The 25,957-nt window shown below is 43.4% G+C and overlaps 1 protein-coding gene across 7 annotated transcripts in view; it reads left to right on the top strand.

The window, feature by feature from the left end:
• AUTS2 (activator of transcription and developmental regulator AUTS2) overlaps positions 1-25,957 on the top strand; it is a 733,524-nt gene that overhangs the window by 178,340 nt on the left and 529,227 nt on the right. For all 7 annotated transcript variants that reach the window (XM_061470335.1, XM_061470338.1, XM_061470337.1 and 4 more), the window contains exon 2: positions 20,049-20,258. In XM_061470335.1, coding sequence (XP_061326319.1) covers positions 20,049-20,258 — 210 coding nt within the window. The remainder of the gene's footprint in view (positions 1-20,048; positions 20,259-25,957) is intronic.

Here is a 25,957-nt window from a genome sequence, read left to right as displayed (position 1 = left end):
ATTACTAATGTGTGGGAACTGTGGTGGTTCATTCCTCCTTACGAAAGATGGATGTTTTCCCCTCTCAGTGGATGTACCTTGGTTTTGGTCATGTCTGTCGTTCTGTGCTGAAAGGACAAGTGGGTATCCCTAAGGTAGCATTGGTGGTGACAAGTGGCTGTTTTGGCTGAACCTGTGAGGACAAGTGCTCCTTGGCTATTCTGCATGATACTTGCCCTCAGAACCTGAGCCTATTTTTATGTTTGCATGTTGTGCTTACTCTCATACACTGGGAGATAGCTATGCTCTGGCTGTGTGCAGGCCAGGCAGGGAGGTTTGTAGGTAGTTCAGAAGCTTGGCAGATGCAACCTGGCCTCAAGAGTGCTTGTGAAACAACAGGTCCCCAGCCAAGCAAAATGCTTCTGCTGTCGACCTCCTCACATCCTCTGCTCCTTGCATTTGGGTTGTGTTTTAAAAGCCTGTTGCTTTTCTACCCTCCTCCTATTGCACTGTGTCCTTTACTGGCTGCTCAGGGGATGCTGGTGGTGGGTTTCCTGTTAACAAAACTAATGCAATCTAGGAAGCCTTTTTAAAAGGAGAGATTTATGATGCTGGTGTATTCATCGCCTTGCTGTAGACAGCTCTTCTAATGATAAAGGTGCATATATCTCAGGGTGGTGTAAACAAGTTGATGGATGGCTTAGCAGTTGATGTAGAGAAAATATTGGAAGCTTTTTATCTATCTGTAGAGCTTCCTGGGAGGCTGTGAGCAGGTGGCCTGGTGCAGGCACACAGGTACATCATCATTACCTGCAGTCAGGCTGTTCATGGGTACCAGCATCTCTGTTCTAGAAATAGTGAGCTGATGAAGGCACCAGGGGTGGAGCTCAGGGCTGCCAGAGCACATCTCTCTCTTCTACATAGGAAGGAAAGATAGAGTATATTAATATAATAACTGGCAGCTAATCTGTATAGTAAAGTGATTCTTTAATCCTTGTTTAGGAAGAAAATGCAGATTCAGTGATTGCAGTGTTTGGTCGTAGATGCAGGTTTTAATTGTGGGGTAATAGGAGGAGGATATTCCTCTTTCCACCGTGTGTGTAGCTCTTGCCTGTATTTTTGCACCTTCATTCCTTATGTGGGCACAAGCACTAATTAGCTTTTTAGGCACAGAAATTCCATGTAAAAGATGGAATTTTCATTGTTATAAAAGTGTCATCCAGAGCAATAAAATGTCTCCCTAATTTAAGAACACTGGAAGGCTAAATAAATTAAATACTGAAATATATAGAAATTCTTATGTTGAAGTTGATGGGTTTAAAATTATGACTAACATAAAATTGTCACAAATCTTTCTCTAACCTGTGGCATAGCAGCTTGCCTGTGTGAAATGTGCTCTAGTTAAGGGAGTTGCAGACAGTGGGGGACTCTCCACTGACTTCAGGTCTTGAGAAGCATCATTCTTTTGACAGCAGCTCTTGTCACCCCATAGGATCACCCAGTTCTCACTTGCTCAGAAGGGACTGCACCCTTGTATCAGAGAATGTGGTTGCCTGGTTTGTGTTTTCAGGCTGGTGTTTTAAAGGGTGATCCATAAGGGCAGGTTCTTGTTCAGTGGTTGCTTGGCCAATATGTTTGAGAGCCAGTGGACATCTCCTGATGGATCTTGCGTTGGGGTAACAGCTCTTCTGGCTGGCTTTGAAAGCAGCAAAGATTTGCATAGGTCACCTTGAGATGTTAGCATGAAGCTGGGAAAACAGTTCCTCAGGGATGAATTTTTTGGAAGCTTAGCATTGTGTAAGTATTGATGGTTAGCTGATCCTGTGTTGAAGGATAGTCAGGCTCTGAGAGTGGGTTTCCGTATATACGGAGCCTGAAATTGCAGGTAGACTGGATGAACTGTGTGTAGCATCGCTGCATGAACAGGTAATAAACAGCCGAATTGGATGAGGGAGGTGTAAAAAGTGAGAGTGGTTTTTCCTCCATGATGAAGAAGGAGGAAGAGCAGAATGCAGGGATTCAATCCTGGTGCTCTGCCTGCCTCCTCTATAGGGGTTGTGGGGAACTTACTTTATACCTTTACCTTGATCTGCACAGAGCTGAAGGGTAGTTGTTGCCAGCTCCACAGGCTATGTGAGAATTAACTTGTTGGGAAGCAGCTTCAGACCCTTAGGCAGAGGGCTTTATGATTCCACATCTCACTGAAGTTTTGGGAACCTGATCACTGTAGGTTCCGTTCACAATTGATGAAGAGGAGGTGCCCACCTCCCCAGCCTCAGTCAGCCCCTTCACCTGGAGATGTCCCCCCCGAATGGGTCCCATCTCTCCACTGACTACAGCAGGAGCAAGACGTGAGCATCTGCCTAAGTTCAGTGGGGTGAATCAATGTCTACGCTTTGCTTTTTTGTCACATTTGGGACCTTTAATACAACCAGTAAATTAGAAGTGCTTTGTGATCAGTTTTTTCTTTAGGTAGGCTCACTTTATAGTGCATAAGGATGGGAAAACAGCGTTTGCACTTCTTTTTCAATAGTTTGCGTGTCTCAGTTATAGGCTATGCGTTACTATGGAAGATCAAACAGAAAAATCGTAGTTCACCATATAATTAAAACTGGCACCATAGTGCAGTTCCAAAGCAGAGCCCAGCTAAGGTTGTGTGGGGTACCGCAACCCCTTCCCGTTTGGCTTTGCTGTTTTCTTTCTTCCCCTTAATGTTTGATTTGGTTTCTAAGTTATGATTATATATATTAACACAGTACTGGGAAATACTAAGAAAATACTCGTCCGTGGTAATTTGGGGTTCTGTTTTAACACTCTGATGTGTTCAAGTTCATTGTTTGGGAAAGAACTCGCTGTACCTGAGGCTGTGGTTTGTGACATGCAGCTCAGTGGGTTGAAAGGGTAAGCAAGCAGCAATCCGTTGCAAACTAGGTCACATTCACTCAACTCCCATGACCTGAAGCTGTAAGTCCATTTTTTCTTTTCATTTTTCTTCCTTGTAGGTTGGCCTGGAAGAGGCTGACAAAAGGGGAGGAATTGTGGCTGTTTGGTTTTTGCCTGCAGGTGATTTACAGGTCGTTTTTACTGGTTCACAATAGACAAATCTTATTTAAGCTCCAAGATGTACCTCCCCCTGGCCTCCCAAAGCCATGGCAGTCTTACTAACAGGACACTGATGTTCTTCTGACAAGATGAGGCTTTTGCTTGAATGTTAATTGTGTCACTCATGCCATGATCTCTGCAAAGTGCTGCGTTTTCAACTAGGAAAAAGCACTTGCATATTAGCTATGATATTGATGTTTCTTGAGTGGGTTTCTGGTACTGTGTAATATGGATGTTGTGTGATTTGGTGATCTTAACTGACGTTGTTTCAGCTCTGCTCTGACTGCCTGTAGAACACATGCATTTGGGACCTGCATCCTTAGTTGGATACTGAAGTATTTTGCTCTTGGCTGCTGTTTCAGGCTATGAACAAGCAGAAGAGAAAACTGTGATGTCTTGCTACTAGTTCCTGTGTCTTTTTAGCTGAGAAAATTACTATTCAGGAAAGTTGTATCACTGGGCATTAGGAGGACTGGGTCATTAATATTTAACTGTGTTGGAAGTAGAAAGCACTGTAACAATAATAATAATTTGCACTTGCACAGCACATTTCTCCTGAGGATCTCAAAGCACTTTACAAACCATTTAATTAAGCCTTACTAAATCCCTCTGAGGTTTATTATTAGTCCCGTTTTCCAGATGGTTAAGCAAGGGCATAAAGAAGTTAAATGGTTTGCCTAAATGAGTTAGTGGGCGACAATAAGCACGTACTTCAGGAGTCCTGACCACATCTCTCCTCTCTAACAGAGGAGCTATCAAGTGACCATAGTGTCTTGCCAGCAGCAAAGAGCAGAGCACAGCAGCTGAAAACTGAAGGTGAAGGCATTGGTTTGGGGTAGTTCAGTGTGAATACTCCTGGAAATGGTGTGATGCTGCAGATGGACTGTATTACTGCTTGGTGTCCTGGCTGTGGAGGAGATGGTCATGGTTGCTGTGGCCAAGGTACAGAAGGGGTCTGAAAGCCCAAAATGGAGGAGAAAGAAGAAAGAGATGAAGTCCTGGCTCTCCACCTAGCCGAGGGTCTATGTTTCATCCCTTCATCCACCAGGGACACCTATGCTGCTCTGTTTCCATCCTTTAAGAGATTGGTGCCTTTCATAAGCAGTACTGCAGCTTTGGCCAGCCAGGAAGTTATTTCAACACCTACCTAAAGAAGTTCTTGCCACCTGATTCGGAATTATCCATATCATTAACAGCTGCTTCTCCTCAGCAGGTTGGTTTATCAAGACACAAAGCAGAAGCATACAGGCAAGGGGGACTCCTTGCTGCTTAGCTGAGAATCAGTTAGAAGGGTGTTTGTGTACAAATGCGTTAGATTATGGGTAAGCAGCTTATGGACATAAAACCACATTAGAACTTTACAGCATGCTATAAATTACAGTTTTGTGCCATTCACAGCCACAATGTTAGGTAATTACATTCATTATTCTACTACTAAGAGCACATGAAGTTGCCTTCCAAATGGTACTGTGTGTATTTGTGCTCAGCTGGGAATGTGCTGAGGAGGGCCTGCCCTCCTCTGTGCCTTCCTCCATCACTGTGCTGCTTTGCTCACAAACTTTCCGATTTTAGGATGCTTTTCAGCAGACCAGACTTTCAAACATATTGGTCTGAACATTTAGGATCCACAGTGGAGGAACTTCTGATAATCTTGTCTCATACAGCTCTTTCTAATAAGCTGGAAGCAGCATATGGGCTTTGTGCAGTCATTTAGTTAGGAAGAAGTTATTGCCTGTTGTCCCTTAGGTGATCCGTTTGTGCCCTCCACCTGATATCTGGTAGTCTCTGTAATTGTTACCCTCAGCAGCTAATATTCTGTTGACACTTGCTTGGCCTTAGGTTGAGCATCTCGTGCTTCATTTTCTTCTGTACAGAAAGACTTCCTTCAGTTGGAGCAGATTCTCAGCTGGTGTAAATTAGAATAACTGCATTTGTGTGGCTCCAGGTTGCATGTGTCTGCACCACTGTTCCCTTTCTTCCTCTTTATTTTGCCTTGTGGGGAAAGGCTTTGAAACCATCTGAGGTGCAGCCAGAAGCCGTACACACAGTATTTACTGATTTCTTCTTGTATCAGTTTATTGTTTTGAAAGGCCCTTCCTGGCTCTATTTTTTCCCCTCTCCAATGGACCAAGTTTTATCTTTGATGTGTTCTACCCTAGGACAGCTCTCTCTAATCTCTGTCATCGAGCCCCACTTCCCTGGAACCTTCCATGAATTTAACTATGAAAAAAGGCTTGCAGGGAGTTGTGTACTAGGCAGTGTATTCCCTGTTCTTAATGTCATGCAGTGTGCATTGGGAAACAGACCCCACAGAAATTCCCTGGGAAATTTCCTCTAGTTTCAGTGACTGCTGAGCGGGATACACAGGCAAAGTACAGCTCAGGTAGAAGGCTAAAAGTAACAGAAACAGAACAGTTGACTGGCTTATTACCCTCAATTTTTAATCATAGATTTAGCATCTGTGTGTGCACTCCAGGAATGAAAGAATAATCCTTCCAACAAAAGCTCACGCGCTATGAGGAAGGTCTGAGTCCAACTCAGACTGAACTTCAGTAAGCCAGAAAACAAAATCTGTTCTTCCTCATTTGTAAAACTGAAGTAAATCTGGTTATAAAAACTTAAGCTTGGACAAGTCAGCAGGGGTAAATGGCTTCAAGGAACGACTCACTTACTCATATGTCTGTTCATTAACTGGGTCTTCAGGTGCTGATCCCCTTTCACATCAAGATATCTTTACATCTGTATGAGAAAGCCATGAGCTACCTGTGCTGCTGAAGCAGGAGCAGCCGTTACGTGAGACACTGACAGATGCTTAATCACACACGGTCTGCAGTGAAAGGCATTCATCTATTTGCTAAATAGATGTAGTTTCAATGACACTTGAGCACTGCAGTTCCTGGGGAATTTCTTTGTCATTACTGACAAATTTATTATCCTGACCATTAAATTAATAAAACACAGAGCAACCGCAACAGCTTTTTGAGGGAAGTGATTTTTCTGGTGCCACAGAAACCCCTTCAGCCTCCATGTCACAAGTCCATCTGCCTGTTGCCCAGGATCTCCACATCTAGTGACCAGAGGAGGTGGAAAAAGCAAGTCCAGCACCTCTTAATTATGGGACAGGACAGGACAAGCCTGTTTGTCAGGGGTGAGCCTCTCATTGGAGATGACTGGTTTTTATGCACCTTGCCCAGCTGTGGTTTATTGCTGTCGTCTGTAGTGCTGTCTGTAGTGTGGGCCTGCCCATCATGCAGACATGAGCTGCCTCTCGGTCACTGCTACACTTTGGTATCGGCACTTGCAGTTTGTTCTCATCAGTAAGGTCTGTAGTAATGGCCTTTGTTTCCGAGAGAACAGCAGTTGTGGAGAAACAACTGCCTGGTAAGTCACATTTTTAAGTTTTGACACTGTTTGCCTGTTATGTCTTCAGCCATAACAGTGTAATCCTTTTAGGATTGCACTGGGATGTGTGACTGCATTCTTGTGGGCTTTGCTTCCCGTTTCCCATATGTCAGCATCCAGAGATACTACAACCTGATTTTTAGGGGCAGTGTGTCTCCCCATCACAAGTTCATAGATCTGTGGCCAGGCAGCAGCAAGGAGAGCCAGGAAGCTGGGGCAGCAGCCTGCCCAGATGGAGTTTGATTGGGGTCCTGCAGGAGAGTGTCAAGACAGAAGGTTGTTGGGGTCCTGCGAGGAGAGAACAGAAGGATGTTGTCCGAGCTGGGCGCTTAACGTCACATGCAGCTGCTAACCTGGTCCTTGCCCTCCTGACAACACGGCTGCTGTTTTGGGTTAGCATTAGTTGTGGAGCACAGTGATTGTCAGCGCTCATGTGTGACAAATGCCAGCTGTGTCATCTGTGGAGCCGCCCGTGAAGCATGGAGAGAAAGGGATAAACACGGGCTTTCTCCTTCGGCGGCAGTGCCATGGTGAATCTTTGCTTCACTTGCTCACGCTCGGTCTCAGTGCTCCCATAACACCAAGTGCTTTACTGCTCTGCTCAGGGCTTCAGTGGCTTAATTGTGTGATGGTATTGATGGAAAGTTTAACAGCCACTGTGTGTATTGACTGTAGCTTCATTGGTTGCTGCTAGAACATGCCCTGCTATTCATTTAGCTGGTTTGGTCCATTTATTAGATATTACAGAGATTTTCCTTTTCTGGATGGAACTGGTAGTGATTTCTGCAGTGGAAACCTACTGGGAATGACTCTAATCTAGTTTCTGAGGATTTATTTATTAGGGCAACACATGCTGGGCTAATTTCAGTGTGTGCTGCATGATACCTTTTCTATCCACAAGTGAAGTATTAATGAGGGGATGCAGTATTCAGACAGCAGCTTTTTTATTGCTCCTCCCTTCCTTTTATTCCTCCTCCCACCAAAAAGCAGCGAAAGCAAAATTAGCTCAGTCAGTATTTATTGGCAAATTAGTGCTCCTAAAGACTTCCTTTTGCTTGTTCTTTTCTAGAGCTTGGAGAAATAAGATTTAATGTAATGCATCTGGGATTGGATTACTGGATTGAATTTTGCAAAGTACGCCAGGGAGAGCTGAGCCTGTTTATAAAGCAGCTAAACCCCTCTAAGTCAGTAAAAAATTGAATTCAGGATAGTTGAGGAGGAATTTCTGGGTGTTTTTTGTTTTGGGTGCTTTATTTGCTGCTGGATGGCCATGTTTCCTTTGAGGTGCTTTGTCAAGGTTTATTATTAAGGTTTTGGTGGAGGGGTTGGTAAGATACAGCCTTTCTCTGATAAACAGGATGGAAAAAAACCTGGAAGCTGGAGTCTCTCAGCCTCTTGCTTGTTGAACACAACCATTAATTCTTCAAGGAGTTCTTCAGCTGAGGTTCTGTGTTGTGACCATTTTGGAAAGGCACAGGAGCATGAAGACCTTCAAAGTTTACCCAAGTTGCAAGGCTGTGATTAGTTACTGCTCATGTACTCATGTACCCCTACTCCTCCCATTCCTGCCTCCCTCTTTTCTCCTGCTATGAGTTGAGGTTTTGGTTCTCCAAACCAGACCAACTGCATTATTACAGTGCAGATGGCAGTGAAATCTGTGTGTGTGTGCGTGTGTGTGTGTCTGATAACAGATCTCAGGATGCAGCACGGCTTGGGAAATTCCAGCTCTGTTGCAGGGGTGGATCTCATCCCAGAAGAATAATGGCTGAATTTAGATTCTATTTCTCTCTGGAAAATTGGCCTGGATTTTTTTCTCTGGACTTCTTCTTTTGTTTCTTAGGCTGGAGGTGCTGAGTTGCTGGTGCTCCTGGGTATGTATGGCTTTATCTTTTGGAAGAGAAGTTTGCACAGTGCCGTGCCAGCATATAGAGAGGTCCGAGTGTATGAACCTGGGCTAAGCCTCAGGGAAAGGAGGAGTGGGAAGGCTGGCAAATTTCTCAGGGTGTGGAATAAGTTTTAGTAAGGCCATCAAGAATGCAAGAAAGGAATCAAAAATAACTCTGAATGAGGTAAAGACTGATGTGCCAGGAAGCCATCAAGTGTTTGTTGAAACCTTGTACACTATCTTTTAGTCCTATGCATCCTGTGATGGTCCTGAGAAGCAGGCTGCAGAAGTGTGGTCTGAGAGGACTGCATCCTCCTCAGCCTTAAGTAGGAAATGGGCAAAGAAGCAAAATGCTTTCACTCTTGTAACAGGAAGAAGTAATGGTTTCTAGGTGAGGTTTAATGCTCTCAGCAATCCCTGCAGCGTATGCTTTTACGCTATAGCCATTTTCTTGAGTCAGACATCCCTGCTGCCTGTTAAGTAAACACAGAAAGCACAGATTATCAGTTAAGAGTATCGACAGCATTTCAAGTGCTATCAGAGAACATTTAATTCAGTTTAATTTTGTGATAAATCTCATGTTTAATCCTCTGGTTGCTCTGTAATCATGTCTCTATTGATCTTTTCTGAGTGACTGCATGCAGTTTAATAAACTTTGCCATTAACCCAAGCTTTCTAAAAGGGGAGATTGATTCCAGTATCAAGTCCGAGAGAACCAATAAGCACCTGAACATCATTAAATCTGTCCGTTATAAAACATTTGCATTAAGATCAAAGTATAAGTGTAGAGGTGAATTTGCAGCTTATTAGAGACAGAATTTGCAGTCGGAAGGCCTCAGTATGTCAGTCAAAATCAGCAGCAGTTTTCAGCATGGCTGATTCAAGCTGACATCTCCTTTCATTTCTTATTTCTCAAATCCGTCTTTCATCCTATTGAGCGACCTCCTTCCCTCTTTTCCCAGCCATAATAATATCCTTCAGTTTATTCCAACATTTCACTCCAGGCATTTGTTTAGTCCAGATTTTTGAGGTCATTTTTTGCCTCATAATAAAACTACAGAGTTTGGGTGTCTTTTCAGAGTATTGGTTTGGATTTTCTGTCCTGAACTTTTAGAAGGAGCACCCACCCTCGTTACGTGAGATGGAAAATAGGCCATGGAATGGGGGACAGGTTACAGAATTGAAAAAGAGGGATGACTTTATCAGACACTAGAATCCCTGAGTGGTTTGTGTTGGAAGGGACCTTAAAGCTCATCCGGTTCCAACCCCTGTCACAGGTAGGGACACCTTCCACTAGAGCAGGTTGCTCCAAGCCCCTGTGTCCAACCTGGCCTTGAACACTGCCAGGGATGGGGCAGCCACAGCTTCTCTGGGCACCCTGTGCCAGTGCCTCAGCACCCTCAGAAGGGAGAGCTGCCTGCAGTGGGCAGACCCCAGGAACGTGCTGGTGTTTGGCCTGATGAAGTTTTGGGGCCTCAGAGGTTTGGGAGATAAGTAACTGACTGCTGCATGGGAGGGCTAAAGGCCTGAATTCACTGAGCCATTTATTTCCTTTGGAAAAAAAAGTCAATGGGAATTAAATAGTTTGAGGCCCCTGAATACCTGCTTTGTGGCTCAGGGCTTAGCATCCTGATGTAGGTCAGAGAGAGGGGCAGTGGAAGATCAGGAATTTCAACATATGACTCCAAGTACCCACATTAATAACTTTGCATCTCAGTCCAGCCAGCTCAGATTCCGTGCCTGGGAGGGTACAAGTTGTGATAAGGTCATACAGGAGAGACTTGGATACCAGCACCATCACGCAGATTCAAAAGCAGATCTTGAAGAGGAAAGGTTTCCTTCCAAGTGCAGACTCATTCCTGCTTATGGTTCTCATTCTCTTCACCATATTCTGTAGTGCTCTCAAGATGCATTGCAGCTTTATCTGCTTTCTGCTCGAGGCAAGTTTTTACAGAGACACAGCAGTTCGGATGCTTTCTACAGAAGAAATGGTTACAAGTTCAGTCGAGACAGCCAGATAGGATAAAGTGTGGTTCGAATGTAAGTATTGCTCAAGCAGTATGATTCACAGCTTCTGTAACTCCTCGCAAGTTTGCTGGAGGCATTAGCAAAGCTCTTGACTTGAGATGTTCTGTTTTGGAAGCGGATCCCTGACTGTGCATCCCTACCGAGTTGAATTTGTAGCTTCTAGGTGGCTATAAACAAGAAAGATTACAGAAATTGCTTTGTCAGCCACTAAATAGCCTTGAATATTAGATGACATTTCAGTTTTAAAAGATCTATCCACAGAGTAGCTTAAAAAAAGGTCAATATTTGCAGAAGACATCAGATTTTCAGCCACAGCACAACTGGAAAGGAAATTTTCTTTTTCTCTGGTGAATAAGGCAGCTTTACAGGGTCTGTGCTCTGTAATAAAACTGAAGAAAGCAGTTACCTCTGGTTTTCCCTGATATTTATTCATGCTGTCTTGTATGCCCATTTAACTGGAGACTCTAAATCAAAGATGGAACAGAAGAATGGTGTTTCCTCTCCTAGGAACTGCTGAGTATACCTGGTGTTTTTGGGGTGACGCCATGTAGATTTTGGAACATCCATTGGCCTAAAGCTGAAGCAAGTGCTTTATTACAAGGATGTGATGCATGAGCAGAAGTGGAGAAATAAAGATGGAAAATGTGGCAGTTACCCAGTGAGTCTGTGAGTCTGGTTCTCTGCAGTTGGTGCAGTGGCTTATACCTTTGTGAAGGAGCAACAGAACAGGTCTGGTATTTATTACATCTGTGTATGTGAATGAGGACTCTTGAGATAGGAATAACTTGTATCTACTTTGGAAGTGGTGCGAAGGACAAGACAATGATAAATCTTGTCTGTTATGCTAAGCTGTGCTTCTGAACTGCAGAGAAGGGGATTTGCCAATGATCAGCACTACAAGAATGTAATCCCTCTGGTTTTCTGATCATCAAATTTATCTTCCCTGTATCTGTTTCCTAGGGGAAGAATAAACCAGCAAATGGAAAGGTTATGTATTGCTCTGTTTCTTACACTTTTGTTCTTTACTATCTGTCGGTCTGAATGCTGGAAGGAGGTTTCTTTGCAGATGGGAAGTTGAACTGTTGTTTCTCTTTTTTTCCCCCCTTCTAATAGCACAAAGGTTCTGATCCTTTTCCTAATGAAGAATATTACCAACCTGCCTGAAGTGATGCAGTCCTCCCTTCTATCCCAGCTCTTTCTCCTTCTCATTATTTTCTAATCACCGTTCTTTCATTTCAAAATGTGCCTTCATCAGTCTTTTGTGTGAGGTTGTATGCCACATGCCAGGAACAGTGCTGGAGTTAAGTGGTTCCCAGAGAAGGACAAAGGAAATCAAGAGGAATATGAGACAGTAGGAGCTTAGAAGACAGAAAAGCTGGTGTGTTAAGTAGTTTGACTTCTTGACCCAGGATGGAAAAAGAGTTGTCTCCAAACAGTTTTTTGTTTTTTTTTTTTTTTTTTAAAAAGCTCAGGAATTATAACCAATTATTATGTGGATTTTTTTTTTGTTTGGAAAAAAATGTGCAGGTTGCAGCATTTACCATCTGGCATAATCCATGAGCAGTCCTCATTCTGTCCTTTTCCTTCCTTATTTTGTGTGGTCTGTCCCCAGAGCTGGGTTTATGCTGCTTCCTTGCATGGGTAGAGGGATGCCTTCTGTTTCCCTGCATGCTTGTAGGACTTCCTTTGTGACACAGAAATAAATGAAGTGGATGTTTCAGTCTCTCCCTGTTCTATCCCTGTATAGTGCAGTTTCCTGGTTTCTTTCTCTTGCCTCCTGCATAGCACATTTACTGGTCCACTCTTGATGCTGACATTGCAGTAAAGCTGACCTCTCTCTGGTGCCCCAGCTCAGCTCCTTTCTGTGGCCATGATACTTTAGTGAGCATTGTGAGACCTTTGGAACACACTGGACTGTGCTGTGATGCTGCTTACCATCTTTCAATGTGACAAGGAATACAGAGGTGCTTCTGATTTGATTTACAAACCATCATACATTTTTTATGAATGCTGAGTGCTGTGCTAATGAATGGTGCCAGTGTGAGAGCTTCGAGGCTGAAGTCATCTGTTTAACCCTAGTGCAGAAATAACAGGGATGAGAGCCCTGTAAGTCCATTTATTCTACCCCTACCAGTAAAGGGGGATACCCTTTAAATGTAAGATTTATTGTCCCACTAACTCCTTGGCCTCAGTCTGTGACCTGCCAACCAAAGTGCCACTTGAATTATTCAGTGAACACCAGACATAGCTTGAAAAGTAGAGGAGCCCGGAGTCAGCTTCGTGCCAAAGGCTTCACTGGAAGGGAATATGATTTAATTGCAGGAGTCTCCTGGTAAATTTGGCAAGACATAGGGCAAAAATAAAGGACTGCTGCTTTTGGACATGAAATAAAAGGGGACATATTCTGTTCTTAAAGTTAAGAAAGCAGTGTAATTTGGTGTGTATTTTGGACACTGGCACAGGCTGACCAAGGAAGGCGAGAATCCCTGGCAGTGTTCAAGGCCAGGTTTGGAGCAACCTGCTCCAGTTGGTGTAGTGGAAGGCGTACCTGCCTGTGGCAGGGGGTTGGAACTGGATGAGCATTAAGGTCCCTTCAACCCAACCCATGCCATGATAGAATGAGTTGAATGGAATCAGAATCTAGTTTTTCTCTGCCTCCATCTTGTATTTAGTATGTGGCATGAGGGAGGCCATCACACTATGTATTTTAGAAACACTCATTATCTGTATCCTTGTAATATACGGTGCTGACTAAAGCCTGATTTGCAGAGTGCGCAGCACTCCCTGGAGCTGCTGAAATCAATGAAGGCTGTGCTTCATTAGATAAAGTGCTCTGCAGAGCTGAGTTCTCTGAAAAATCAAATCTTAGGTGCTTCCTAATGGGTGCTTAAAATTAAGCAGACGTTTCTGACCTGAACACGGTTAGGACTGTTGTTGGCACCTATAAAATGGGAACAGTGAAATACCTTCATTGGGTCAAACAGCTGTAAACATGTCCTTGATATTTGTTGAGCATCTGATAGTACAGAGAAGCTGTATAGAAAAACCCTTGAGGAAATTAATAATTGTGCATTCTGAGGAGGGTGTGAATGGAGTGAAAGAAAACAAGTTTCATGTCCACATGTTGGATAAAGAGGAGAAAACAAAGTCCTGAGTGGCTGCTCATTAGCTGAATAGCTTCTGTTCTGTGCAGGGAAATAAGAACATGCAATCATGTAATTAAAGATCGTATCATGATGCATATGCACAAGAGGGCTGAATTCAGGTGGTGGTTACAGCCTTAATCCTGGCCTTTCATAACTTCCAAGTGCTTGACTTTCTGTAACCTCAATAATGCTGCTTTAATGTAGTTTTTGGTGTGTAATTTAAATCAGCAGCACCTGAAAAGGAACCTTCTGTTTATCAATGATATTGTTAACAAATGATTTTGGGTTGAAAAATCAAAGCAATCTCTTTGCTACAGGAACTCTTTTATAAAACATATCTCAAGCAGACAGCGACTCGCTTTTCTGTTGTTTTGCTTCATCTGTGATCACCACAGAGCGTCCTGCAGCCTGGAATGGCATTTCATCCTCGCCCTGTCGCACACCCTTTTTTGCACTACACTGAACCACTTTGTTTCCAGATTCCAGAGAGGTGCAGGAGGCGATGGGTTGTATTTTTAGGAAAACAAAGCGAACACACCGAGATTAAACCGTTCTGCAGAGGTCCTGCGACTTGGAGCAATTGCTGGGATTAGTGGATGGGCTACTGCACCCACTGTATTTGACACCACAGCTCTCTTCACCAGTCCCTTGTGTCCTGAAATACCTTAATTTCTATGCTTTGAGATTCCTTTTCTCTTTTGTGTTGAGCTTTAGGCCTGCCTTCTGTTCTCCCTGGTGTTGTTCTCGGAGTGTGTGTGGTTTTTCTCGCCTAGATACCTGCTTTTGAGGAGCTCATTGTGCATTCAGAAGAACACACAGTGTGTTTTAACTGTCTTATCTGGAGGGAAATGAATGACTGTTACAAACAGCTCGGTTTATTGTCTGATTTTGAAAGATCTGAAGGCACTACTCAATGCGTTGTTTTCAGACCTTTACACCTTGTTACTGCCAGACCTCAAAAGATGAAGTGTGAAATGCAAGAGGGGTGCTGAAGTCGTAGGGCATAAAAATCCTTCCTGAATGTAGCAGAAAACACAGTATGAGTTGATGAAGCCTGTCAGGATGTGATGGCACATTTGGCGCCCTTGGACTGGCACCGCTTCCTCATTCTGAGGGGGTTTTAGGTCAGTTTGTGCAGCTCTGCGCGTGTGTTGCTAGCTGGATTCCCAGCTAACAATACCCACTGCGTGATGCTAACACAGCCGCCGTGTTTCTCTCAGCTCTGCTCTCCAGGCAGGTTAATTTCCTGCAAGCTCAACTTCTGTAGGAGATTTCCTCAGCGAATATGAAGGTGTTGGGTTTGTCAGTGTTTGTCTGTGTGTTTTCATAGGAAACCCTTTGGCTGCTTCTTGCTTCTCCTCACGTAACATCCCTGGCAAATGAAGCACTTCTGAAGCTGACAGCCAGGCTGAGGTGCTGAGTCTGTCTGCTGGTCCTGTCCGTAACTTGGAAGGAATTTCAAATCAGCTTTTGTAGCTAGTGAAAATGTGTTTTATTTTCCCCTTAATTGGCTTCTTCCTTCTGCACTGGTGCTCCTGACCAAATGTGAGTTGCTTGAACCTTGGAAATAGATGAGAGACTCAAGAAGTACCTTTCTTGCAGTTCTGTTTGACACTTGAGTGTCTGAATAGCGGTCAGGGGCAAACTGGGAGATTCAGGCTTCTTTTTCTAACTGTTAGTGTTTTAAGTGGAGCATTCCAATGACATTTTATGGCTGTTCAATAATATGGGCTTTTTTAAAGTGGCATATTTCTTTATACTTAATTTTAGTGTTGGAAAGAAGGATAAATTGGTGATCTCTTACATAAAACTGTTGCGGACTTCAGCAAGAACCTGAGGAGCAAATAAGTGGGATATGGTCATAGACTGATGCAGTTATCGCTTGGTTTTCCTAGCCCTGCTTTTGTATTGAATAATCAGCTTTGAAAAGTTGCACTTCACTGGGGTCACATTCAGTGTGAATTCAGAAAGCAAGTTCTTGCAACGTGGGAGTCACAGCAATAATCCTTAAGGATGATTTGGAAAGATCAAGGCTTGGAATGGCTGAGCAGCACCTGAATTTTTCATCCAGATAAGTGCCTGCAGTGTGTTTGCCGCACAGTGCATTTAGTGCTGCTTTTCATTGAGTGTTCCCTTAGAAAGTCCCTGTAATAAGGAATGGAACAGAGTTCCTGTTGTTCACATATAGCTTTTAAGTTGTTATTGGACGGAAGGTGGCTGGAGGGAAGGGCAGCAGTGATGGACTGACTGACTCTTGGGTGCGATTCATAGGGGTGAGGTGCGTACCCCACAAAGCAGTGTGAAGCACTGCTCAGCTGCCCCTGAGGAGCTAATTTATAATGAATGAGCTGTCATTTACATAGCAAGAAGATGAACTCTCCTGAAATAAATCAGGCAGAGCTCCCGGAAAGCTTAACACTTGATGGGAACGCCGTGTGTCCTTCAAACCTCCCATCTCAAGAGATTGTCTGTGGTACCCACAGAGGCTGCTTCTCCTCCCTTCACCAACAGCTTGGATTGAAGTTGTTGATAGGAGTTGGAGCTGAGATGATTGTAGGGCCACCTCATTGGGCTCCAGCAGCTCTCCTGCTCTCTGGGTCCGGTCAGCATGGGCGGCTCTTGTTCGCTGTGGCACGTACGGTGGGATCAGGTTGATGAATGTGCCCAACAGAAATAAAACAGTTGGATTTTTTTATTTTTTTTGGATTATACTGTATGCTCATAAATATTAATGCATTTTGTGTTGAGTTGCATGCAATTATGTATTTATACATTTAAGTCACCTTCCTGATACACTTAAGGCACTTTACTGATGAAAGATATATCTGAATAAGATGGTTTTAAACCATGCCTAATATGTTTGTAGGATTTATTTAATAATGTGTGGGCTTGTATGCTGGCAGGAGAGGAGAAAAACCTCCATTAAAGCCTGAAAGTGTTGTTCACAGGGTCTGCTACTTAGTTTGAATTGACTCCATGGGTAGCTGCTGAAAAATATGTCTCGACATGAAATATTACTACATCTCCTTATCTGTGTAGATAAGGTCTGTGCAGTCCTGTCACCTTAGAGTAATTACAGCTTATTACTCTAATCATGATGATGCCTGAAGTCTGTAATTAAGATTGTGCTGGCTAATGTACTAGCACATGGCACGCTAGAGCTATTGTCCTATCTAAACAACAGAAAGATAAAAATTGGATGGGGAAGAAGGGGCAGCAAGCGGGGAAGTGATTTATGCAGGGCCACGGTTCCCAGCCAAGCGCCGCCTCCACTGAACCCAACAGCTTCCAAGAGGCCATGATCCATATGTGTCCTCTGCAGCTGTGTGTTCTGCTGTACCTGTGGTGCATCCAGAATCATCCTGGGCAGTCTGCACCCTCAAACATGGGGACTGACATTCCATGGGATCTCTAATCAAGCTACTTTTAATGTATCCTTCAGATGAAGAATTTAATATAGATTTCTATATGCATATATATTTTAAAGCTAAATCATATATCTGTTGGAAGCAATGATTGGTTTTAGCATACAATTCAATAACAAGGTTATGACCCACAACACTCTGCAGTAGTGTCAGCTGGGGAAGAGCTGTTCTGCAGGAATGTGGTTGTCTAAACACCAACCTTTATATGTGTATTTCATAGGAAGGCCACCCACTAAAGTGGATTTGAAGCCTGCTTTCACAGTGTACACCATGTGCATGTGGAGCAACCTTTCCTCTCTTTGGTCACGAGCAGAATGGACACCTTGTTTTTGAAGATCTCTCTAAATTGTTCCTTCTGTCCTGGCAGGTCTTCACAGTTTGCAGGGGGCTTTGTGGGTTTGGTGTCACTTGGCTTTGCCGTATTTCATCCCAATTCTGACATAAGCTGATCTTTTCTTTAGGTGTATCTGACAATTCATGAAGCTATTCAGTTGGCTGGAGAACAGGATTCTTACGGAGGAGGTTATCCCAGAGCGATCTGCAAAATGTGACCCATCTCACACCCTCTTTAAAGCTAATGGGAGCTAGTAATTTCTTGATGGCAGTGCTAGCGCCATTAGGTATTTTATAAGCTTCTGGAAGCCTGCCACTCTTTCATTTAGATCACTCATAGCTGGGAGGGGAGAAAAAAATCCCTCAAAAGCTATTGAGTCATTAGGAGAATTTTGATTTTTTTTTTAATTCCAGAAAGTTTCCCTTTCTTCACTCCTTCACCTTTTGCATTTAGAGTGAATCCTCTTAATAGCATTTCTATCTACAAACACGAGCTCTGTGTTTCAGCAGAAGTCCTGTGCTGATGTAATGTACTACTCCTAAAGCACTGGAGTTTTTTATAACGATTTAAAAAAAGAAATTAAGATTGATGCATCATTAGCTGCAGATGATGGTTATCTTGAGGCAGAAATCTGCTCCATGATAAAATATCTCATTGTTTCAATAGAGTGCATTGAACAAGATGTAATCCTGGTGCCTTTTTCCTATGTTGAATTTGCTCTGTGGGAATTGCAACCTCAGTTTTCCAATTTGTTGCACAAAGTGTAGCAGGATAGGGCCGAGGGCAGGAATGGCTGTGCCAGACTCTGTGCGTTTGTTATCAGGGAGGTCAGCGTGTGGCTGTAGTAGCTGTTTTTATGAAGCTGTTGACAGCAAATATTGGTGAAATCATTGCTGCCGTCTGTGACACCTGAGAATTAGCCTTTGTGCATTCATGGCATGTAGCTGGATCTAAAACCTTCCTGGGAAAGGAGGGAAGAGTGCTCAGAGAAGCGATTTATTGCTTTATATTACTTTGGGCTTGCTCTGGAGGGTCTCTCAGGCTTTTCACAAGTAGATCTCAAAGTGTACTAAGAAGAGCTGTGCTACAGCTACTTCTTTTACAGTAGCTGGAGGAACCAGAGGAGGCAGAACACCGTGTTCAAGGCCGGGTTGGACAGGGCTTGGAGCAAGCTGCTCTAGTGGAAGGTGTCCCTGCCCGTGGCAGGGGGTTGGAACTGGATGAGCTTTAAGGTCCCTTCCAACCCAACCCAGTCTGGGTTTCTATGTTCAAGTAGTGATCTGCTCTTTATAGCTGAAGACCCCAAAGATTTTTTTTTCATGAGTTTGGATAAGGCTCCCAACTTTCCTAATATGAATAACGCTATGTGAAGAAAAACTTCGGATATTTCCCATGGTGTCTTAGGTGAAGAAAAGGTAGAAAAAGTATCTTACAGCTTCTGTTCCAGCGTCCCTTCTTTAGTGGCTGTAAAATCATTCTTTTCACCAAATATCAAAGTTGAACATTGCCTGTCTTTAGTTTAATTAATCTTCTCACTGGTTTTAGTTATGAATTTTGTGAAGCTCTTGTGTTTTAGATAGGCATTTAGGGAGCATTCTTTAATTAAAGCCAAACTGATTTTTGCCTGTAGGCATAGGGTTTTTTTGCATTAAAAGGTAGCATAATTTGAATTATATTCTCCTGAACCTGAATCTTTATGTGACACAGGGACCAGTAGCCCAATTTCTTTCCTGCTGTTGGTTATAATAGTAAGTGACAATGAACAGCAGCATGTAGGCTTACAAGATCACATAGTGCTTTATGGTGGGGCATGGAGAGCATCTGGTCAAAGTGTTAGGCATGTTAATAGAGTATGCTTGAAGTATTACACTGCTTAAGTAATATGCCCGTTATCTGGAAATACTGTACTCCTACTTACGGAGTTCTTGGAGTAGCTACGACTTGGCAGATTGTATGTATTAAATGCATACGATGAATTGTAACTTGCCACTTTCCAGTAACTTCTAATTCTTCTTTTCCAATGACCCTCCAGCCTCCACTTCCTCTGCCTTTAATTCTGTTTTACTGGAAATTTTATTTTAAAGTAACTTTTATTTTAACCAAAACCATGAATTCTGGGTGTTGCAGGTTATCAGTAAGAAAACGGCTGTAGGCTAAGCAATAGAACTCGTGTTTGTTACTTAACTCAGATGTCTTTTATAGACAGACATTGATTCTGGGGTTTAGGGAAGAGTCAGTAACAAAGTTTTCCAATACATGCCTGGGGTTTTTTTTTTAGTGCTTTCCCCCCGTGCCAAGATTTAGCTTGAGGAAAATGTCCACCACAGTGAGTTGAGATTCACTGGTTATGATTTGGTTTAGGTCAGAGCTTGGCTTCTCAAATGCAAGAAAGAATAAATGTGAAAAGCTAGGCCTTGTTTAAATCAAAGATGATCGTTAATTTAGACAGTATAAACATAGGTACATCTTCTACATGCATGCGCACTTGATACATGAGATGGTTTTGAGAATCAGGAGGTTGATGGCATGAAATCTAAAGGATTATGTGTCTGCTTCTGTGTGCTCACTTCATCTTACAGATTTTATTTTGCATTTCCCTATCTCTTGATTAAATGGACATCAGTTAAGACTGGTTTTCCCTTTTCTGGTGACTGTAGCATTGCTGGTCATCTGGAATTGCTGCTTAAAGAAGTCAGATCAGGTCGGAGCTATATCTTAACCATGGTGTTTTTCTTCTCTTCCTGCAGAAGGATGTAGCTCTGAAACCTCAGGAACGTGTGGAGAAGCGACAGAATCCTCTAGCCAAGAAGAAACGGGAAGCACTTACCAATGGGCTGGCGTATCTCCCGAAAAAGAACAGACTCCACCACCACCAGTACAGCTCTGACCGAGAAAATGATCGTAATCTCTGCCAGCACCTTGGGAAAAGGAAGAAGATACCGAAGGGCCTCAGACAGGTAGGAAACAAGTTATCTGCTGTGGAGGGGGGGGGGGCTCTGGCTGTTGGCACATGGTATGTAGAAGTGGATTTCTAACCTCTTTGTAGTTGTTTTATTCTTGGGCCACTTGAAACTGTGTCCCAGTACTAGAAGAGATTAACTGAGTGGGAAAGCAAGTGGTGTATTGATGCTGGAGCTGAGTTGATTAATAAGTGAGCAAAGGTTGAAAGAGCCTTCTGTAGACTGGATGTGAGACTGTCAGGGCAAATAAATGTGGTCTGTCTCTTACGTTGTTAGGCCAACTTTGTACATAAATATGCCGTCTTGTCTTTAGACTTGGTACACAAGTGTAGGACTCCCTCTGAGCATGAAGGACACAGTGAGGAAACTGTGAGAGGGGCAGCTGTTAATTAAGACAAAGCTCTTAGGACTGATTATGGTGCGAGGAGCTCATTTGTAGCATGTCAGTGTGTGCTCTTGGGTTACTCATCACCTACCTGTAAGCAAGAACCTCCTGCCTGCCCACCTCTGGTGTTCCCTTGGTGCACACGTGACACAAGTGAGTGTGTAGCTCCAGGGTTGCAAAGCTTGAGGATGGAATCTTGGTCTCCTCTTCAGGACTCTGCAGGGTTGTGTTTGGTATCATCTTTAAAAAAGAGGAATGTGTGACAAGTGTGGTTTCACAGGTGAGCAGGATGCAGAAAAAACAGCCACATTTTGCCTTTTCTAATGAATGTGTGTGTGTTTTTTACTAAAGACTAAATTAGAGCTGGACATTTTAAATGTAGCATGTGCTGTGTGGTCATTTGGCTCATTGTGAAGTTCAAGTTCAAGGTAACAGTGAAGAGGTCAGCTTTGATCTAAATGTAAGTGATGTTAATGACTCTTTAACCAGGAATTATATTTCTAATGGAGATGGTTGATTTAATGGAACGAGTCTTTATCCCTGTTTAGCGCAAACCAAATCTTGCTTTGCAGAGAAACCTGTAGAGAAATAGTGAGAATTCACTGCTGCTCATCTTGTGAGCTCAGGGAAAGGGAAGGAACATTGAAAATGACAAGTACATTGGCTTGTGTTCATTTTGATATTTAGAGTTACTGAAGCTGGTGAAAAATATGTTATCATTATTTTTAAGTCTACACTGTATAAAGAAACAAATTGTAACACTCTACACTATGACACCCTTTAAGGTATTGCTTCAAATTAATTTTACTGTGCATTTCAAAGGGAGATGGGGAGGCTCTTCAGGACAGTTGATGCAATGGTTATAAGCACATATTGAAGATTGCTGAGTTTCCTTGTCAATTTTCTGTGTCCACCTGCGCGGTCTTCATGCTGTTCCTTTTTAATACATCAAATGGTCAGTATATCTGCTTTGTGCAGTAGGAACCGGCCTTGGTAAGAGCTGACTTTTTGCACTCTTTGATTCCCCTGGCATAGCCTACTGTGAGGTGAAACCTTTCTGCCCAGTACGTAAGCTGTGAAGGAATTGGCCTTGCTGCTGATGGAGGCAATTTGTGAGGTTGTGTTTTTAGGAATAAATACACACTGGCTGGGAAGGTATTGAGTTGACAGATGTCATGGAGAATGGTTTTCCTTTTAGCTGATAAATCTGAGTACTCTGCTTAATTCCTGAGGGATAAGGCTGAAAGGAAATAAAATATCTTGCTCAATATAAATCTAATACATTTGGTAGGGGTATAGCTTCTTAGATAAGAACATTTTAGTCTCATGAAGAGTTTAGGTGCTGACAAATCCAAGTGGCTTTGGCACTTAGACATGGAAAAAAGATGTAATGGGAAAGACTATAAAGCTTATTTAAGAAGACATGCCCACACAGCCTTTATACATAGTATTTCTGGGAAGCATTTTCTGTCGTCTTTCAAGACAAATGGTGATGACCTCAAAAGAAGGGAGGAGAATGGTAAGTTCTGAGGTGGGTTTTCTGTGGCCATGTAACACACTTGCCCCAAGAGGGACTCTTGTCTGCACACCTTGGGTTTGTTTCCCCACCCAGCTCCATCCCATTGAATTCCCAGGTTCTTGATGGGAAGTCAGGTTGCTTGGCAACCTTCTCAGGTGACAAGAAGAACTGGGGCCTCTGTGTTTTGTGCTTGGCAAAGTAGGAGTGTCCAAAGACAAAGTTCAGTATGCTTCAAGGCCAGGGTAAATGGGGCCTGGAGCAGCCTGCTCTAGTGGAAGGTGTCCCTGCCTATGGCAGGGGATTGGAACTGTATGAGCTTTAAGGACCCTTCCAACCCAAACCAGTCTATGGGTCTGTGTTTCGGGATATATGTATACACAGTGTCCTTGCTATATTGGAGTTATGTATTTTATAGGTAAACAATGTATTTTGCCCCTGTTATTCCCGGAGCAATGTGTGAATATTATACCTGGATGTCAGGATGCGGTCTCGAAGCTGTCACTTGCATTCCCATGCTGGCATAAATCCTTGGCTGCAGCCTGTCCCTGTTGGGAACTGTTTTATACCTGGTTGTTTTACCAGGAGTTAACAGTTGTGTCCGATTCGCCTTCTTGTGAAGCCTGTAATCTTTTGGAAGTAACTCTCACATGCAGGATTTACAGTATGAAGCTCCCTCGTCAAACAGATTTAGTTGAAGGCAGCTATTAGAAGGGCTGCTAATTAGTTTTCAGAGAAGATCCTTGCAGTATTCGTGCAGGTATTTATCCAGCTCTGCTGAAATGCCTACAGGTTTATTGAAATCCACAAAATGTGAAACTCTACCTTAATTAAGGTTCATATTTTACTAGCGAGAAGACTTTTGAACTCTGCTTTGTGAGCTTTTATAAATGTACTTATGCCTCAAGGAAGTTTTAGTTGGCGTTAAGCAAACATAAGACTCATCAGAATATTTCTCCAGCATTTTAATTTCCATTAATCGGCGGTGGTGATTTTATGTGTTTTCTGTAAAAATCAGCTGGAAATCTGAAATTGAACATTTATAACTAGTAAAAGGGTGGCAGAAAGTTTTAAATACTTTTTAATGAGTTTTTATCCCTCAAGGTCTGAAGCAGAGTGGGGTGTAGGAGGAAACAATGAGTTGTCATTGCAGGAAGTGTTGAGAGTATTTTGATAGTCAGAGGGAAGGATCATGTCTCTTTAGTCAATGGGTGTTTGCTGCCTCTACCATTTCCTTCATTGTTTTATCTATCTGCTGGGAGATTCATATGCCCGTGGCAGGGGTTGGAACTGCATGAGCTTTAAGGTCCCTTCCAACGCAAACCAGTCTGGGATCCTACAATCTGTAGGAATATTCAGCTTTGCAGTCGGGAAGGGGTTTTGCAGGCTTTTAGACAAGCCTGTACATGACAGGTAAATGAGCGTGGAGCGGGAGGTGGCTGTTAGCTCTATGGTTTGTGGTGACACTGGTCGGGGAGCTGAGCAGATGGGTTTGATTGTCACCGGCAGTGTGATTCCAGCGAGAGCTGACTGTGGTGACAAGCGATTTACAATGTGCTATTTACAGTTTGGGTTTGCAGTCTCTCAATGACATCCGAGTGCTCTTTAGCAACTGCTTTCATTACTGCTTTTCTAAGAGCTGTTAATTGAAAATGAAATTGTGGGTGGGCTTTGGGAGTGCAATAGCAGCTACAAGTATTATACTCTACCATGGAGAACCGTTTCATTTCTGTGACTCCCAACTTGTAGCTCAGTGCAGCAGCAAGGGAAAAAAGGTGTGTGTATTTGTGCAGTGTGAGGTCAAACCCCGTGGAAATACTGCATCCAACCTGCATATGCCTGGAATGAGTGATAAAGGCTCAAATCTCCTTTTATATAGCTGCTGTGGTTTGGGATTACTCTCCTGGCAGCCAGTTGATTTCAGTGCCTGTAAAACTGCTGAAGATGAGGTAGGAACCTGGGCCATGAAAATAGCTTGTGGCGGGACAACAGAGGGGTTTGCAAGCCTTGCTGAGTGCATTGGGGCTACTTCTGCATTGTTGGAGGTCTGGCTCTGTATGACTTGTTAAAAAGAGCATTGCTACCAGCTTATAGAGTGTGGGCAGTGATGCTGCCGTGAATTAATGAAAATCGAGATAATGTGTCTTTCCATTCTGTTTGTAGAGAAAGAGGTTGGTTTGCTGTGTGTTTTCAGTTTAAAAACACTAATGCAAGCACTTTGAAATGTCTAGATTTGCTCTTTGTGTTGCAACCAACACAGCATGGTTTGATTATGTGCAAGTGTAGTCAAAAGGTTGAAATCACCCACAGCAACTGGTCACAAGTAACAGGAATATGCAGGGGGCACTGCTTTAGTGAAACTGTCTGCTCTGTGTTGGTATCATGTCATCCAGGGGGTTGTTTATTTGGGTTTGTTTGTCAGTCCACACTGTGAACAACATCTAACTTGAAAAATAAACTATGAAACGATGGGAAAAAATCGGATTACAACACTGGAAGTATGGAAAGGGCCATATGCAGATAGCTGTGCACTGAGGTTCCACAGCATGAGTGTGTGCAGGACTACGGAAGATGCTGGTGTGATAAGCAGAGAAGCTGTGGCTGCCCCATCCCTGGCAGGGTTCAAGGCCAGGTTGGACACAGGGGCCTGGAGCAGTCTGCTCTAGTAGAAGGTCCCCCTGCCTGTGGCAGGGGTTTGTAACTGGATGAGCTTTAAGGTCCCTTCTGACCCAAGCAATTCTGTGATTCTATATGGAGGGATTGATAAATGTGGGCTGTGAGAAGCCTTTGTAGGATGGGAAGGGAGGAGCACATCTGTGGGGAAGGGGTGAAGTAGTGGGGCTTTGCACAGGTCCAGGCTGGGCAACATGTTTTTTTGGAAGGGTAAATGTTATACAAGGGAGTGTGTGTGTGTGTTTAAGGATATACCCGAAGAGGGGGCTTGTTGTGTGAATTAACATCATCTGTGTCGGCTGATGTCCAGCTCAGTGTTATCTTGTCTGCCATCACGCTGTTCAGAGGTTGAGTGCTTTGTGCTGGCCAGTTGGTAATTTCATCCTTGAAAGGGAACTGGGCTTTGTTTTGCACACATGCACTCTTTGTGGATTATCTGTATGTGTGAGAGACCGTGTGTCTAAAAGCTGGGCTGCTCTTCAGTTGCCCCTCTCATTTCCTTCTTGGAAACTGCTATTGGTGACAAACAGTGCTTGAATTACAAGCATTTTGTGATTCTCAACTGCTGTTTGCTTCTGATCAGAGGCCACAGAAATCTCCAGCTGCACTTAACCCGCAGTCACCATATCCAGCACGTCATCTGTGAAGACACCCAGCTGCTCGAAAGCATCCAAGCAACTTCTGTGCCCTGATAATATATAATTGAGCTCAATGGGCATAGAAAAGATTGTTGTTCTTTACAGAAAGGACCACAAAATGATGCGTTGCTTTGTGTGCCTGTTGTTCTGCGCCATGCATCCCCCATCCCCCAGGGTTATTGCCATTCCCGACCAGGCACTTTGGATTCCTTGAAAACACACACACCAAAACAGGCATGTAGTAGGAAATGTGGAGCCATTCACAAATCCAAGTGCGATGGCAGGATGCAGCTAGCGCTTCCGAGCCAGGAGCTGTGCAAACACCTGCATTCATTGATCAGAAGCTGCCACTTTGCTGAGGATTTGCCTGCAGTGACGTGGCACAGGCGTTTCCCCCCCTTCTCATCCCCAGCCTCACCTGCAATCTTTCAATAAGCTATTGAATTATACCTCTCTAAATGATATGCTGCGAATCCAGCGGGTC

This window comes from Pezoporus flaviventris, unplaced genomic scaffold, assembly GCF_033815535.1.
Source record: "Pezoporus flaviventris isolate CSIRO_AGI_PZ_B2104156 unplaced genomic scaffold, CSIRO_AGI_Pfla_v1 ptg000063l, whole genome shotgun sequence".
In the NCBI taxonomy this organism is placed as follows: Eukaryota; Metazoa; Chordata; class Aves; order Psittaciformes; family Psittacidae; genus Pezoporus; species Pezoporus flaviventris.
This window is presented reverse-complemented; position numbering and strand designations above follow the sequence as displayed.